At 51.3% G+C, this 15,037-nt stretch overlaps 7 protein-coding genes across 7 annotated transcripts; 5 read left to right on the top strand and 2 right to left on the bottom strand.

The window, feature by feature from the left end:
• Positions 1 to 955: 955 nt before the first annotated feature.
• On the bottom strand, positions 956 to 3,207 carry M430DRAFT_230048 (hypothetical protein). Its single transcript, XM_024864814.1, has 2 exons — positions 3,148 to 3,207; positions 956 to 2,938 (listed from the first exon to the last, which is right to left on the bottom strand). Exon 2 carries the CDS (start codon positions 2,823 to 2,825, stop codon positions 1,056 to 1,058), a length of 1,770 nt encoding a protein of 589 aa, XP_024721427.1. The 5' UTR covers positions 2,826 to 2,938; positions 3,148 to 3,207; the 3' UTR covers positions 956 to 1,055.
• Positions 3,208 to 3,771: 564 nt separating this feature from the next.
• M430DRAFT_230032 (hypothetical protein) lies at positions 3,772 to 4,202 on the top strand. Its single transcript, XM_024864813.1, has one exon. It carries the CDS (start codon positions 3,880 to 3,882, stop codon positions 4,114 to 4,116), a length of 237 nt encoding a protein of 78 aa, XP_024721426.1. The 5' UTR covers positions 3,772 to 3,879; the 3' UTR covers positions 4,117 to 4,202.
• A 48-nt stretch (positions 4,203 to 4,250) lies between these two features.
• M430DRAFT_34522 (hypothetical protein) lies at positions 4,251 to 5,027 on the bottom strand. Its single transcript, XM_024866571.1, has one exon. The coding sequence runs from the start codon at positions 4,798 to 4,800 to the stop codon at positions 4,288 to 4,290; it is 513 nt and encodes a 170-aa protein (XP_024721425.1). The 5' UTR covers positions 4,801 to 5,027; the 3' UTR covers positions 4,251 to 4,287.
• Positions 5,028 to 5,518: 491 nt separating this feature from the next.
• On the top strand, positions 5,519 to 6,862 carry M430DRAFT_58035 (hypothetical protein). Its single transcript, XM_024868707.1, has 4 exons — positions 5,519 to 5,798; positions 5,962 to 6,082; positions 6,346 to 6,496; positions 6,562 to 6,862. The coding sequence occupies exons 1-4, from the start codon at positions 5,576 to 5,578 to the stop codon at positions 6,712 to 6,714; spliced, it is 648 nt and encodes a 215-aa protein (XP_024721424.1). The 5' UTR covers positions 5,519 to 5,575; the 3' UTR covers positions 6,715 to 6,862.
• A 1,980-nt stretch (positions 6,863 to 8,842) lies between these two features.
• M430DRAFT_101072 (hypothetical protein) lies at positions 8,843 to 12,265 on the top strand (the record flags this gene model as incomplete). Its single annotated transcript, XM_024860676.1, has 2 exons — positions 8,843 to 11,634; positions 11,689 to 12,265. 2 exons carry the CDS (start codon positions 8,843 to 8,845, stop codon positions 12,263 to 12,265), a joined length of 3,369 nt encoding a protein of 1,122 aa, XP_024721423.1.
• Positions 12,266 to 12,335: 70 nt separating this feature from the next.
• M430DRAFT_229998 (hypothetical protein) lies at positions 12,336 to 12,884 on the top strand. The gene has a single exon (XM_024864811.1). The coding sequence runs from the start codon at positions 12,468 to 12,470 to the stop codon at positions 12,798 to 12,800; it is 333 nt and encodes a 110-aa protein (XP_024721422.1). The 5' UTR covers positions 12,336 to 12,467; the 3' UTR covers positions 12,801 to 12,884.
• Positions 12,885 to 13,135: 251 nt separating this feature from the next.
• On the top strand, positions 13,136 to 14,508 carry M430DRAFT_58033 (hypothetical protein). Its single transcript, XM_024868706.1, has 2 exons — positions 13,136 to 13,164; positions 13,234 to 14,508. Exon 2 carries the CDS (start codon positions 13,370 to 13,372, stop codon positions 14,207 to 14,209), a length of 840 nt encoding a protein of 279 aa, XP_024721421.1. The 5' UTR covers positions 13,136 to 13,164; positions 13,234 to 13,369; the 3' UTR covers positions 14,210 to 14,508.
• The last annotated feature ends 529 nt before the right edge of the window (positions 14,509 to 15,037 follow it).

Raw genomic sequence — 15,037 nt, 5'->3', positions numbered from 1 at the left:
GGGGGGCGGTTGGAATATTTTTGGGTGCGTGGATGGATGGGTGGGGGTGGCGGGGGAAAGGTTTATAATATATTATATTGTAGAGGTGAGATGAGAAGTTTGGGAAGTTTGGAATGATTGATTGATTGATCAGGTAAGATACGGGACGGAGGGAGGGAGGAACAAGGGGGTACGAAAGATGATGATGAATCTCCGAATTCTAGAGGGTGCCTAGAATTCCTGTCATGGAGTAGTGTCTCGGGTTATTATTTCCCGTATGGTTCAGCTTGTCTTATAACTTGACTTCCGGGATCTCCTTCTCAACAGTATTAGATCACCTATGAGGGAGGGGGGGCTGGCTGTCGTAATGTGCGCGCGCTCCCGTGCTTACTTACGCCCTCCACGTTGCGAGTAGGGTTCTCTTGATTGAGTGGGGGCATGAGATAACGGGGTTCTTTTGCGGTGAGGTTTGATAAGTTCTGGAAAACGCTTCATCAAGAGATGATCTTGTCACTTTTGCTATTCGAGAGACGTCAAAAGACGGTAGATATGTTCCATTTGTAACTATGTCCGCGACCGCAGACACCCAATAAGAATAAGGAAGCTTCACCCGAGGGCTAAGCAGCTCGGGTCACTATCAAAAGCAAGAGCACGCGATGCACAGGTATCATAGGGTGGCATGGAGGCCAAATAAAAACCAACAGCAATGCAAGAACAATAGGCAAAAGACCAAAAGAAACAATCCGTCCTGTTGCCCAACCCAATATCGCAACACAAGAGCGAGAGTAAAGGACCCTAAACAAGGCCCTAAACCATGATACCCATCCCTGAACATGCTAGACTCGTGTTCTGCGAGCAACGCCTGGCCCATAAACATTACCAGAAACCAAACCACCTCCAAATGCAAGAACGCCTGAAAACAGTCGCAGAGGATTGTTGACAAAGTAAAATGTAGGGTGCAAAAAATGGGGAATAGAAGTGAAAGTAGACCCGTGTGTGCTCCGTAATAATATCCCCGTCTCCGCAGTGCCGAGACCACTGTAATACCCAGAAGCTAGAAATTGAAAGACCCCATCTTATTGAGTGAGATCCATTCCGTATTCGTCTTCCTCTTTGAAGCCGACAGAATCGGCTCCACTACCTCCGCTGTTGTGGCCGCTCCAGTATTGACCTGGACCACCCATACCAGCCTGGCTGGTATCGCCAGTGCTGTGATTGTCTGGACTTAAGGATGTGTCAAGCTGACCATGCGTCGAGCCACCGATTGGATCGCCCTTAATGTCGGTATGTTTTGGGACTCTTAGACCACTACCCGGATGTCGCGAATAAGAGAAGTTGCTTCCATCGTTCTTGATCATCGCGTCCATTAACTCGGTATGCATGCGCCTCTCATCTTCTGTCTGTTCAAACGGAAACGTCCCACCCAATTCGGTGATGAGATTGGCGAGATCTTCTTGCTGTTGAAGCTTGAGATGGAGCATCCACATCAAATCGCGAGTCCAGCTCACTGCACCGTTAAGGATGTCACCTTTGTTTGGGCCCTTATCCTTTTCCTCGATTGGAATTCCAGTAGTGATGTTGCCAGCCGTTGCCCGCCTGGCACCCGGTCCAGCAAGGCCGGACGTAGCCCGGGGAGGACTCATGTCATTGGGAGGTGCAGACAGCCCTGCTAGAGTAGGCGAAAGTGGTGAGTTGTTCTGCAAAGCCTTGCGGACTTTCTCATCTTCGAGACGATGAAGAGGGACAAGATGACTCAATTCCTGAATCCTTTCGTTGATATTGTCCCGCCTTCTGCGCTCGACGAGATTATGAGATTCCCTTCTTCGTCTCCGCTTCATTTCCTGGGATTGTAACGCTGGTGCGCTGCTTGTCTGGTGGCCATTGTTTAATTTCGTTGGCATTGATGCCCCCTTTAGGATGTCCGAGATCTGGGGGTTTGGATGTACTCCCTGAATCGGCGAGGAGAAATCTGAACCGGGAAAGGAGGCTAGGCTACTTGGTGTCTGGTCCCACTGGCCCGATAGGGTTTTCTGATGGCGATGTGACTGAGATGTTCGAATAGGCTGCGTTGGGAAGCTCGACCCTTCAGCTGAACCAATATTGAGAGATGAGATGGCAGGGGTCTTGGGAGTAAGAGGACTTCTGGTGTTTGAGCCTTTTCGTCCTTGCATCACTTGGGAGAGTCGAGGCCGTTGCTTTGCAAAACCATCAGCCGATCCACTGTGCAAGTCCGATCCGGGAAGCGGCGAGCCATTATAAGAAGCGGGTGACTGTAAGGAGCTACCAAAGTTATGTTGTGGCTGCATGTGACGAAACTGAGCATGATTGAAATTGTGAACAAAGGGACTCTGGATTGGGTCGCCGTCTGGGGTATTGGAGAAGCCATTTATGTGATTTGGATCGACTGACAAGGAGCCAGTGTTGTTTCCGGAATAGATGGCTTGAGAGAAGTCAAAGTCTACGCCAAAATCCTGCCCGTTGTTCTGCATACCCGTCTGGTTGGAATGCGAATCATTCATTGGTCCAAGGCTGTCGAGTAATTCATCATCCCCAAAAGTAGATATGCCTTTTGAGAAGCCGGTACTAGAGTTGGACGCTTGTGTGTTAAAGTTGTTTTGGAACTGGGCTCCGTATGCACCGCCATTCGGAATAGAAACCCCGTTTCCACCCATCGTGAGATCGCTGGGGTTTATGCTTCCTCCATGGGAGCCGAACTGGTTGAAGTGTTGCTGGGGCATATTGAAACCTTGTTGGGGACCTCCCATGTATCTTTGGTTGTGGGATGTGAAGAATTGATCGTCAGCCTCTTCTTTGATGTATGGGCTGGACGCTCCCGTGCCAGCCATTTTGGCTCCTCCCTGAAAATGTACTCAATGGATTTTGGGTGTCGCCAATCAATGAAGGCCGTTGATATATATTTGTGGGTGCTTCTTATTGTGAGGAATTGCGAACGTCTGTACTGTGGGTTGGATATTAGCTACTGCTATGGCTTTAAGAGAGCCATCCGGGGAAAGAGCAAGCAAGAGGAAATCCGAATCCCGAGCTCCCAATTGTATGACACACATGTCATCAATCCAACAGAGACTACTCAGCTCTATTTCGTGGATATATTGGAACCCTAACGAACGAATGGATATTTCTATGGTGGAATCGGAAGACAATACGCACTTATTTCGGCGGGGTTGTCGCGATAGCGGCAGTTGAAAGTAGGAGGGTTTCTATCTCTAGGCTCTTGAACGCAGGTGTAAAGATAAGTGACTGCGATGGTTTTCGATGTATGTAGGACTCTGTCGAGAGGGTTTCTGACTCGACGTATATCTGCGAAGGCGGGCGCACTTTCCCGAAGGTTATTAAAAAGGCGGCGTTGTCTAATAAAATAAACGTCAATTCAATTACCTGCCATGGGTACGAGGACGCGAACAAGGACAGAAAAATAGGGAACAGGACAATTGGTGGGCGAGGCGGCTACCTACCTGAGGAGGGCTGTGAAGCACGGCCAGCTCGACAATGAGTAGGGGAGGTATTGTTGCCCAAACAGCAGCCTCACATAGGCGGTCGAGGGATAATACGGTGAGGATTGGGTCCGGCTCTGGGTCGCCGAGTGTCGTACAAATGATGATGGAAGGCGGGACACCGATAGAAGAAGAATATGGGGTCGCGGTGCGAGGTGGCACAGGTCGATAGCTGAAGATGCGCGAAGGATTCTCGACAAAAGGAGAGATGTCCTCTCTTTCGTGTGTTGGTGGACTTGGACTTGGCCTTAGTCGCACCGGTGCTGGTTGAAGGGTATGAGTCGGCGACGTAAAATCTCGGAGGTTGAAGGTGAGGGTGAGGATGAGGTTGCCCACTGCTCCCGCAACTGACAGTCCAGGGCGGTGAAAAGCAAAGCACTGCACAGGAATGGATGTACAGGGGAGGCTATTTATTGGATGTGGAGCGTGGGCACTGGGCGTCGCGGAGACTGGAGAGGCAAATCGACGGAGCCCGAGGGGAGAGTTTCGGTGTGGATGCAAAGGGAGCGAATGGAGGCGCGGCTACGCCCGACGTCACGTCTCCCAGGCGAGCGAGTCAAGGAGCGGCGCGACGGCTGAACCACAGTCAGTAAAGGACGAACTTGGAATCAAATATAAAATATAAAATAAAATTCATATCAAGGCCCGCGCCCAACGTCAACCTCCACCGGTGTGTCCTTACTCTGTGCGCGTTAAGTAGGCAGGGCCAGTACGGACGTATGGGACGGTCGGTACGGGGCGTGCGGTGGAGCTATTCTTGGGGATCGCGGGGTAATAGGAGAATCGCAGAAAAGGTTTAATCAAGTCCTGAGTAATTATTCGACGCTTCCAGAGGGGCCAAACGCATTGAAGCCTGAAGATAGCAGAGTAAAGCGCGCGGCCTCTCGGGATGATAAGGGGGGCGCGGCCAGAAGAGACGATGGGTCTGTATCGAATCCTGGTCCTGACCTTGGTGCTTGATATGTCGGTCTCTCTCTCTCTCTCTCTCTCTCGAGACTGCTTCTGGTCTTTGAGATAACCCCGAGGGTCTTGACTCTTGACCAAGTCTTGCGAGGACGGCGGATGTTGGTGCTGGGGGATCTCCGCTCGTTGTCTTGTCTTGTCTTGCCTTGCCTTTGTGCTGTCCTGTATTGTATGTAGAGTGTTGACCTTCTGGGGCTGCCCGTGCCACTTGCAAGTGGTCCAAGGCAGATGCGCAGGAGTAGTAAGTAAGATGGGACTTGGGATTATTACTATAGTATCGGGATTCAGACGGCTTTCGATAAGAAGAGGGAAGGGCCCCGCGGACAGTCTTCTTTAAATAAACCATGAATAGGACCCCAGTGACAGAGAAGGTTGCCAGCCCCGAACCTCCTGATTCACGCTCTTGACCTCCTCTTCCAAGTTCTCGCTGCTCGAGGTCTCAGTTGGACTGTTGACTCTTGCCTGGGAGCAAGAGATCTCTCCCTCCATCATCTCTCCCTCCGCGCCCGCGACGCCCGCAACGCCCGCGACGCCCTCCCACTCTCCACCCCCCCCTCCGTCCTGGGCGCTGCCCCCCCAGCTTGCCTGTCTGCCCTCTGCCCTCCACCGCGCTCCCGCCGCGCAGCCAATCGCCCGCGCGCGCCTCCCCCCCTTCTCCTGTCTGCGAAGACATTATCGGTCATCGAGGTGCATCTTGATCACAAGCCAATCGCAAGGCCGCCCATTCCAGCCCGCGCCCCCTGTCTAGCTGCGAGTTCATTGGTCATTGGACACCCTCGAAGCGCTCTCTCGCTAAGAGCCCGCCGTATTCTTTCCTTTCTACACGGGAGATCAACGCACGACATACATACCTGCAGGCCCAACCTCAGGGAGAACGCTCAAGTCCTGTCCCCACGTCTTAAGTCGCCCCCAAGTACGGCCGATAACGAAAGCCCTCCTCCGTTGCTCCATTCCCGGCCCGGCTCTTTCCATCGCTATCCGTCGGTATATCTTCTTCCCCCCCCAGTGGAGCGCCCGCCCTCTGTCCGCTACCGCTGCACGAGCCGGGTTGTGACAACCTTAAGGTTCATCTACCGGAGATCTACTACGACACTACCACTACTGCTACGACTGTTGCTACCATGGCATCCTCCTCGTTCAGAGATTCTATGAACTCTCTCGGGTGGTCACGCCGCGAGCCCGATGTCCCCGTCACCACCAGTCAGCAGACGGGTCTCTTATCGTCGATCAAGTCCTTGAATCCGTTTGGCGATGGTGGCTATGGCCGTCTCCCAACTACGGAGTCTGCTGGGGCACCGCTGCCGGCTCGTAATCGACGTGAAGAGGACGAAGCCTGGTTTGCCTGTGAGTCACCCCCCGTTACTGAGCTCTTGTTCACGTCCACGTTCCACTGTCCCTGCGTTAGCCACCCTCGCGGGCCATGTGCTTCATGCAGCAGCGGTGGCTGGACTGTTGTTCGCATCGCCTTGGACTGATTACGAAGATACTGACGTCGATGTTCTGATAGTGAGTAGATGGGATCGGCTTCTGATCTTTGGTGGCTGCAACCTGGGCGCGCTTGCATGCTTCGTCCTCGTCTTTGCATTATGGCCACTAATGATGGCAAAGCCCAGGAAATTTGCTATTCTGTAAGTCTCGCCCTCCTTGTCCTTGGACGATACCCTGTGTCGGCCATATCTTCCAGCCTGAGACACTCTCCACCTCTTCGGCAGGATCACCCTGCTGCAGCTACCCGCTATACATGCATTTGCGTCTCATTCTGCTACACCCCCCCAAGAAGGTGTTTGAAAGCCACGATGAGACTCCCACTTATTTGGCGAGAGATCTCCCACGGCTCTGAATCAAGTTCTCAATATTTACACGGGCTGACTGTGCGCGCGGGACACACCAGATGGTCTTTAGGTTCAGCCTTGTTCTTAGCCTCCTGGGCCGCCATAATGGGTCCTTGGACCTATTGCCAACACCTGATATCAACACCACGTCTCCCCTTTACGGCCGCCTATTTTGGATCTATTGGCCTTACGTTGTACTTCAGTCTGGGTGTAAGTGTCCTTCCTGCACGGGAGAGAAGACCTGGTTCGTCTCGCTAACTGAAGATCACGTGTAGCTTGGAAACACCTTTCTCACCTTCATCTCGTCGATCGTACAGCTGGCTTGCTTGATTTGGTATCTGGTCAGCTACTTTCCCATGGGGTCGAGCGGTCTGCGGCTCGCGACGAGCTTTGGGGCTCAGCGAGCTGCGGCATGGATGACTGGGTAATGAAGGCATGTCTGCAAGCCTCTGATGGAGTTTTGATGGATATGTATGCGTGTACTGTAGCTGGTCATGATTATCGATTCTCTCTTATCGACTCTCTTATCGATTCTCTCAGAACTCAAGCAGCACCTGAATCACGTTTTGTACCCCGCCCTTCTCAGTGTCATGTGACTATCGGCTCTCATCCAACCCCCGTGTCTGCCAATGCCAACGGCAAGTCACCACGGGAAGCTGCCTCGAGAATGGAACTGCCATGCTCCAGATTTTGACTTTTGATGCCTGATATTCTTGTACAGGTAATTGAATAACATGTAGATATCGCGCCCAGATATCGTCCCTGTGGAAGAGCCGGTTGTCAAGCTCTGCCATTACGAACGGGGTATGTATACGTAAATGCACCGTGCAACATGAAGAACCCCACGCGGCTTGCTTCGGGGTCGTCAGAAAGTCAGAAAAACTCTCCCTTTCTTCATCTATGTAGTACCTGTTTTGGATGGAAGTGTACCTAGATAACAGAAATTAGTCCGCGTACACCTTCCCCGATGCCTTTGGCCTTCGGTGTTCTACAGTCCCTTCAAATCCAAGAGCGCGTAGTCGCCGTGCTGTCATGGCAATCGTGATCCCTAGAAACCGTGTTCCAAAAATATAAACCCAAGACTGAGATAAATATCCAAAAACTTCACTTTAAGCGTCACTTTCTCCTTGGAGGAAGAGACTCAGAGCTCGGTATCATAAGAGCATTCCATTCGCACGAGATTTCGTCAAGTCGATCGGGCCCGAGGAATTGTGACGGATCGACGTACATAATACGGGTCTTGCCATTGAGGCTCTGCTCCGCAGGAGAATGAGAAACTGGACAATACAAGCACGAGGATTGGCCGGCCCGCAGTGGAAGAGCACCTCTGTCTGCCCAGCGCCGGCCTGGCTATATCAGGCGTTGTCCTTTTTGCATCGGTCGGTCGCGTCTTTATTCGCAGTTGTCACAAATTGTCAAACGCCAAAATTAATAATCGGTGCCAGACGTGACCCGTAAAGTACCCGCACTGTTCGGCAAGGAGGCCCGCTCGCACAGAACCGGAGCGCTCAATCTAGAGTAGCAGATAAATTTTTAGGAATATTCCATTCAATCCGCCCAGCAGCCCTAACTACCTAACGACCTCACTTTTTCCACTCCCCGTTTTCCATCTTCCCTTCCCTCCAACTCCGACTCCCGGGTTTTCCTTGAGCCTTGAGGTCGACGGTCATTACTCCGTTTTCTTCCTCCCCATCTCTGCACTTCGCACCCTTTGTTGCCGCTTCTTACGAACCAGGAAACGTGCCACAGAGTTCCCGACGATACCTGCCTGTGGTAGATGTCAAACACCTGCGGAGCAACTCTCTCTTGCTGATTTGTTTGGGTCTCACTGGAAGCCACGGACATCTGTTTAGGCTTGCTGGTGCTCTCTCCCTCCAGAGGTTCGTCGCCCCTTCAATGCCCTGCTGGAGCGTTTTCGTCTTCGCCGGATTATTCGCGCAACGGCAGAATCTCCTGCCCTCAGTCCACTTCTCTCGCGTGCCTTCAAAGCAGAGGCATCACAACATGCAACCATCCAGCTAACACTCCCTGTGGACTGTGCAGATATTCAAGCCTTGAGTTCCGTTCACGCCAGCACTCTGTGTGTCATCGACAAAACATCGTTTTTTTCGTCGATCTACGCGAGTGAATTCTCCTACGTCTTCTATCCACAACGGCCTCGGGTGGTCAACAATTGGGCTTCGATACCTCCGCCAAAGACACAAGGATCTTCTCTCGTCATCAAGCTCTCTACGATCGCGCGACCGAGTTTTCCTGACACGGGATTTCGACCCGCTCTCGAGTTACAAACGCCGCATCCTCCTCAAGTCTTCACATTCAGAGAAGGATCGCCGTTTCATCGCCACACATCTGCCAAACCCCATAGTCTCGAATAACTGATCAGCGTAGTGGGCTCGCAGTGCGGGGAGGTTGAGCATACCTCTCCGGACATCCTTTACTGGGGGTGATTTAATATCACTATCCAGAATTTGTTGAAGAGACTGGCGAGCAGTCGCTCTCCTTTGGAGGAGCCTACCTCAGCGACATCTCCCAAATCATATTTGGGCCTTATTCACAATGAGTTCAACCGAATCTAGAGCGCCTGTACAGGCTACCCCTACTCCCCCGGTGTTTTCCTACGCTCAGGCTGCCAAGGGACGCGCGACGGCATCAGCAGCTTCAGTGGCTTCAACTAGTCAGACGAGTCAGGCAACATCTGGTATCAGCACACCGGCGAAGGATGCAAATTCCGCCGTGCATACTCCATCAGCTTCGGTTAACGGAGCAAACTCTGGTTCCGAGGGCGCTGGAAAGGCTACGAATGGAAGCTATGACGCGGTTACAAAGTCAGATCCACTGGGGTTGGGTATGGATTCCGAGTCGAAGTCATCAACATTGATAAATTCAGGTTCCTCGCCTGCTTCGCCCAGCTTTGGAACAGCTTCCACTTCAACACTTCCGAAGGAGGAAGACCTTACAGTATCTGGCTCCGCTCAGTCCGATTCGGTGTGGGACCGACATACCCAATCTGCAAACGGGACAGACAAGTCTGCAGAGGCACCGGAGGGACGAAAAGGCAAGAAGGGCAAGAAGCAGAAGACTGCTGAGAAGGATGCAGAAAAGGAAAAGGAAGAAGAAAAGAAGCCGGAGGTTCTTGTAGCTGCTCCTCCACCCGCCGTGAACATCTGGCAGCAACGGAAGGAGGCGCAAGCGCTCAAGGTGAAGTCCAGTCCACCGATAGTCCAGAATTCGCAGGCCTTTGAGAATGGTGCTGTCCAGCCAGCCGACCCGAAGAGACGCGGAAAGGCAAGCGGCCCCGATGATGGAGACAAGGGCTTGGATGCAACAGTGAATGGAGTTGCAAAGGAACCAAGTACCAATAAGGGGCAGAAGAAAGGTTCCGACGGCATAAGCAAAGGAAAGGAGGATGCCTCCATCAAGAGAGCTGGCCCTCGAGGTAGTAGAGTGAGTGACAGAGAAGAAAAAGCTGCGGCCAGTCAGTTGCCTCCGCCTGTGGAGGATGCTATGTCTTGGCCAACCCCAGAGACAGCATTGGAGGAAGAAAAGCGCAAAGCGCAGGAGAAAGAGAAATCCGAGAAGGAAAAGGACGAAAGAGATGATAATGTCGCTTCAAATAAGCCGAGACCTAAAGAGAAGTGGGTTCCGGTGCCATATGTTCCTTCGGTGAACTTCAACACACCATTACCACCAAGAGGCGGGAGAGGTCGTGGAGGCGCTCGTATGGGTAGAGACACTACTGGGCGAGGAATCACCGGAGAGAAGGCAAACAATGGTTCAACTGCCGGCCCTGCAGGAGATCCCGAAAACCGCGGAAGAGGTATGTCGACTGCGCCTAGGGCTACTTCTCTCCCTCCCAATTCGGCCAAGAGGCCGTCAAGTGATATACGATCCCAAGGGAAATCCCCTGCTATTCCCACTAACGACAAATCAAAACCGGGTCAAACCAACCTTCCGGCCAAGAATCAGTCGAGCTCAAACTCTGATGCCCGAAGAACCTCCACTGCGGATCAAGCTTCAGAGGATCATCAGTCGGCTCGAGGAGATAATCCCAAAGGCTTCAACGCAGATCACGCACAAGCTGCTTCAAATGAGAACGGCCCACGATCCGCAGCCGCTGATCGAAAGGGCGAACAGGGCAACCAATTTAAAGAGGGTGCCAATTTCAACAAGGACAACAGTCAGAGAGCTGACGGCCGTGGAGATCGCGGCCGTGGGGGCTTCCGGGGTCGTGGTGGGCATAATGGGTTTGCAAATGGTCAACAGCATCCTCAACATGCATTTACCAACGGTCATGGACCACAACCAAATGGGTTTGCTGTTCGACAAAATTCGAACCCTTACAGCCCCTCCATGCAGCAGACTGCCTTCGGGAATCCATACACACAGGCACCAGCGAGAGGTGGCCGGGGTGGTTCCCGATCACAATCAATTCCTAACAATGGCATCTACGGTCGCTTCCCCAATGGTGCGCAACAGATAGCGCCACTTCAGACCCAGGGCATGTATGAATATCCGCCATTGCAGACAATGAGTGCTGTTCCATACCTTTCTTATGTCGATCAGTTCCCGCTGCTTGCAATGGTGACCATGCAGCTCGATTACTACTTCTCAATTGACAATCTCTGCAAAGATGTATTCTTGCGGAAACATATGGATTCCCAGGGCTTTGTGTTCTTGGCGTTTATTGCTGGTTTCAAGCGGATACAAGCCCTTACTCAGGACTTGGACATGTTGCGTTATGCTTGCCAAGAGTCGGAGAATATTGATATCATCAAGGGTGAAGACGGAATTGATCGTATAAGGAGAAAGGAGGGCTGGGAAAAATGGGTCTTGTCAATGGAAGAGAGAGATGAGTCTGTCCGAAATGCTGGTCCTTCGTATCACCAACGACAGCAGCTACATCAGAGACCCCAACACATGGGATCGATGTTAATGCCCGGTGCTCACGCAATTTCCCCGCCTGCCTTCTCCCCTAACGGCATGGAGTCCAGCTTTCGATCATATGGAAACGGCGCCCCTGTTGCCCCTGTGAACGGAAACACATACCACCCCGAGACCCCACTTTCAGCTGCTGTGCCAGACTTTTCTCCTGGCGCGCTTCCTCTCAATGGCACTACTGACCCCTTGGACGAGGAGACCACGTTTTTCGACGAGGAGATAGCGAATTTGAAGCTCGTGTTCGCTTCTCCCAAAGGCAATGAAAATTCCAAGGCAAGACCGGCGTATCATAACGCGTCCTCAAGAACCTTTTCGAATGGTTCGATCGATGTAAGATCGATTGCTGAGGAAATTCATGACGATTCCCGTCAAGGTCGAGGCCTGGCCAATGGATCACGTGCGTCCGAAACGTAAGATGTACTGTTTCCCGCGTTGAGTCCTTTGTCTGACTGATGATATGACAGCTCTCCTGACAGTTTGCGGCGCTCAAGGAGCCCTTTCGGTCCTCTTTCCCCTACGAGAACTACTTCCAATAACGGACCTCCAGTGATGTGGGTGAAGGGTCAAAGACAGCAGGCCCCAATACCGGAAGGCAATAAGGACGAGTTATATACAACCGTTCGCGCCAGAGCCTTAGAGAATCGAGAATCCTCTGCACCTGGCGAGACCCATCCTGATATGAAAGTTCTCTATGAGTTCTGGTCCCACTTCCTCTGCAGAAATTTCAATCCCAAGATGTATTCTGAATTCCGAAAATACGCCCTTGAAGATGCAAAAGAAAATGCTATCTATGGAGTAAAGAGTCTGATCTCTTATTATGACGAGATCCTCATCAGCAAGAAGAAAGTCATACCAGATGTTCTGGCATCACATTATGTCGAGCTTGTCAAAGATGAGAAGTCCAAGGCAGGACCTGATTCCGAGCGACCAGCATTTGCAAAGCTTCGATCCGCTTGGAGAAATGGTGCTCTCGATCTGAGGAGCAGAAAGAAGATTGACAACTTGGTTGATCCCAAGTTGAAGGAGGAACTGGAGCGATGATCTTGTCAAATCCTATTCTGGTTCGAGTACGGATTTTGGATCTATCTTCTCTGTCGTTGGTTGGTCACACATTATCACCTTCCTGTGTCCTTCCCATCATCACATAATCCTTCTCAGATATCCCGATCTATGGACTTGGCTATCAAGCCGTATCGTCCGTTCATTGGGTACTACCTACCATGTCTGCCCTCGTTTATATCGCATGCAACACGGCAGATACGATGGCTCGGACCTCACGTTGACTGTATTTACGAATTTTGATTGTGGTCTTCACACGGCGTTTGATAGGAGCTCAGAAGATCGGAGGTCCTGCCGGCATCTTATCGCGTATTCGTTCTCCCGTGCACGACAACCTGAGATCATGGGCATGGCTTTTCCCTTCATTCTGTTGCTTTACATGTTGATGCTTTTCGAGCGTAGCCTCGGCACACCACTCTCGCCCAAAAGTCTATGCAGCCGTCAGGTTATTGCCAGTAGACGTAATGCTTTTTTCTCGATAATCCATCTGCATGCATGTTGCGCTCTTTCCGATTAATGCTCTTTGCACACCCGAAAATTTGGCTTCTGCGAAAATACGATACCTCACGCATGGGAGGGGTCGGTGTTACATAAGATAGAAGAACGAACACAAAATTGTTGCACTGTACTATAGCAAAAACCCGGCAGCAATATGTTATAGGAGTTTATTGATTGGCAGATTGTGATGATTGATGGTGATCTGTATCAACATGATGTGCCTGACTTTGTGCCATACATTCCAGGTATCAACAACTCTCCACATGCGTTGCCCGACCAACTTTTCTTGGCCTGCACCCCTGCGCCAAAACCCTTCGAGAATACTCCGTAGAGACTGTCCACCTCACCTGGCACCTCGCATTTATTCATAAGCCAATCGAATGGTGAGATCTTCTTGACCGCTTCATTGTATTTCAGTGTGTCCGGAACATAAACTTATTACAGACTCACAGGACCGACCTCAATCGTCTGCGGGAAGCCATCTATTTACAGCATACTTTCAAAGTCAACAATCCGACGAGGTTATCTGCAATCCTAGCCAGTCTAGCCAGTAACAACGGCGATCAATTCCTCTCAGCAGAGCAAGCAATGCAAATTTTCGCCCTTATACCAGTCTTTTTCATCCCCATATCCGCCCTCCAAATCCCTCCCCTCCTCGCCCCCTTCTACGAGCCATATCTCCAAGCCAATTCCCTCCTCATCTCCAACGAGACCCTGACACCGAACTCTCACGACCTCCTTAGGCGCGATGGCGGTTGTCCTGCAAACTACGATTCATGCTCCACGCTCGGAGCAGCCAACGGGGGAGCCTGTTGTACAGCTGGCTCAGTGTGTACCTTCGATGGGGGAAGAAATATAGCCTGCTGTCCCATCGGAGCAAAATGTACCGGTCAATTGAGTATTGCTACAGCCACAACGACTGCCGCCGGCCTTACACTTGGGAGTGCAACGACGACAAGCCCTGGAGGCTTTATATTCGGCACGACGACGACACCTTCCAGCACAACACCTACGACAACCGGGAGCGCCTCCTTGGTATCAAATCCCTATTTCCCCTTCCCCTATATTCCGACTACCTACGCCAACTCCGTGGCTTGCAACTCTGCCTTCAGCGCCTGCCAAGCGAACTTTGCCGCCTGCACGAACGACCTTGTGGGAGACCGGTTTGGCGTTACGGTGGTGGCGCCAGGAGGAGGGGGCGTGACGGTTGCGCCGACGGCCACGAATCTAGGATCTATGTCCGCGGCCAGTATCTGTAGTAGTCTGAGCCAGGAGGCATGTTATGGGATCCAGAGCTCGAACTGCCCGCCTTTTGGGCCGGCTACCAATGGTGGGTTTGGGGTGCCGACGAATGCGGCACCGAGGCCGACACTTATGGCTGGGATGATGGCCGGGCTGGGCTTGGGCATCGCAGGACAGATGCTATAGGGGTTGTTGTCTTGACGCAGAATGTTTTGATGCGAATCTGTTGGATCATGCATAGCTATGGCGTCTTGGGCGGTATCATTCTTTCGAGCGTGGTTGCATATTGAGCTGTTTACGAAGTCATTGATGTGTTATGCGAAGAAAATACCAGACAGCGAAACATAATGTCAATTCTTACGAGGAATGCTAGGTCAAGTTGGCAGGACAGTTTATTAGAAGAGACCGTTAAGGCTTTCACGAATTGACGTCTTTGAGGTTCCATTATTATGCTATGTGCTAATAACTTTAACATTCCATCTCTCCCGATCTCAGGTCACATAAAAGTTATAGCTAAATCCACACTGTGTTTCCGTAGATTTCCGTGTGTACATTTATCACAATTACTGTACCGGATGAGGATCTGAGTCTGTGACTTACCTCAATGCTCGATAATGCCGTTATTGTTTGACATTTGAGTTCGGGCTGAGAACTTTAAGTATATGTGTGTTTTAGGACCCTCCCTCTCTTCAAGGCCCACGATTAGATTACCCAGCCGCGGCCTCCAAAACAAGGGCAAATTCTCCAACTCAACCCCTAAAAACCAACAGAAAGCAAATCCATTCCCAGTGACCCCGAAAAAAAGAGAAATAAAAAAAAAATAAAAAAACAAATGAACAGAGTGGGACTCGAACCCACGCCACTTTCGTGACCAGGAAACTGTATGCTAAGGAGACCTTAACCTGGCGCCATAACCAGCTCGGCCATCTGTCCGGGATTTGTTTGTATGTTCGGAATTCCATATCAGGCCATTTCGTGGGTGTTTCCGAAAAAAAAAAAAAAAAAAAAAACCTA

Source organism: Amorphotheca resinae, assembly GCF_003019875.1.
Source record: "Amorphotheca resinae ATCC 22711 unplaced genomic scaffold M430scaffold_5, whole genome shotgun sequence".
In the NCBI taxonomy this organism is placed as follows: domain Eukaryota; kingdom Fungi; phylum Ascomycota; class Leotiomycetes; order Helotiales; family Amorphothecaceae; genus Amorphotheca; species Amorphotheca resinae.
The sequence above is the reverse complement of the archived record's forward strand: the minus strand, read 5'-3'. Positions and strand labels throughout refer to the sequence as shown.

Bases quoted from the DNA above. Each gene is read 5' to 3' on its own strand.
- M430DRAFT_230048 (XM_024864814.1), bottom strand. From the start codon at position 2,825: ATGGCTGGCACGGGAGCGTCCAGCCCATACATCAAAGAAGAGGCTGAC.
- M430DRAFT_230032 (XM_024864813.1), top strand. From the start codon at position 3,880: ATGGATGTACAGGGGAGGCTATTTATTGGATGTGGAGCGTGGGCACTG.
- M430DRAFT_34522 (XM_024866571.1), bottom strand. From the start codon at position 4,800: ATGGTTTATTTAAAGAAGACTGTCCGCGGGGCCCTTCCCTCTTCTTAT.
- M430DRAFT_58035 (XM_024868707.1), top strand. From the start codon at position 5,576: ATGGCATCCTCCTCGTTCAGAGATTCTATGAACTCTCTCGGGTGGTCA. The intron at 5,799-5,961 runs GTGAGTCACCCC...ATGTTCTGATAG, and splicing joins GGACGAAGCCTGGTTTGCCT to TGAGTAGATGGGATCGGCTT. The intron at 6,083-6,345 runs GTAAGTCTCGCC...GGGACACACCAG, and splicing joins CCCAGGAAATTTGCTATTCT to ATGGTCTTTAGGTTCAGCCT.
- M430DRAFT_229998 (XM_024864811.1), top strand. From the start codon at position 12,468: ATGCAACACGGCAGATACGATGGCTCGGACCTCACGTTGACTGTATTT.
- M430DRAFT_58033 (XM_024868706.1), top strand. From the start codon at position 13,370: ATGCAAATTTTCGCCCTTATACCAGTCTTTTTCATCCCCATATCCGCC.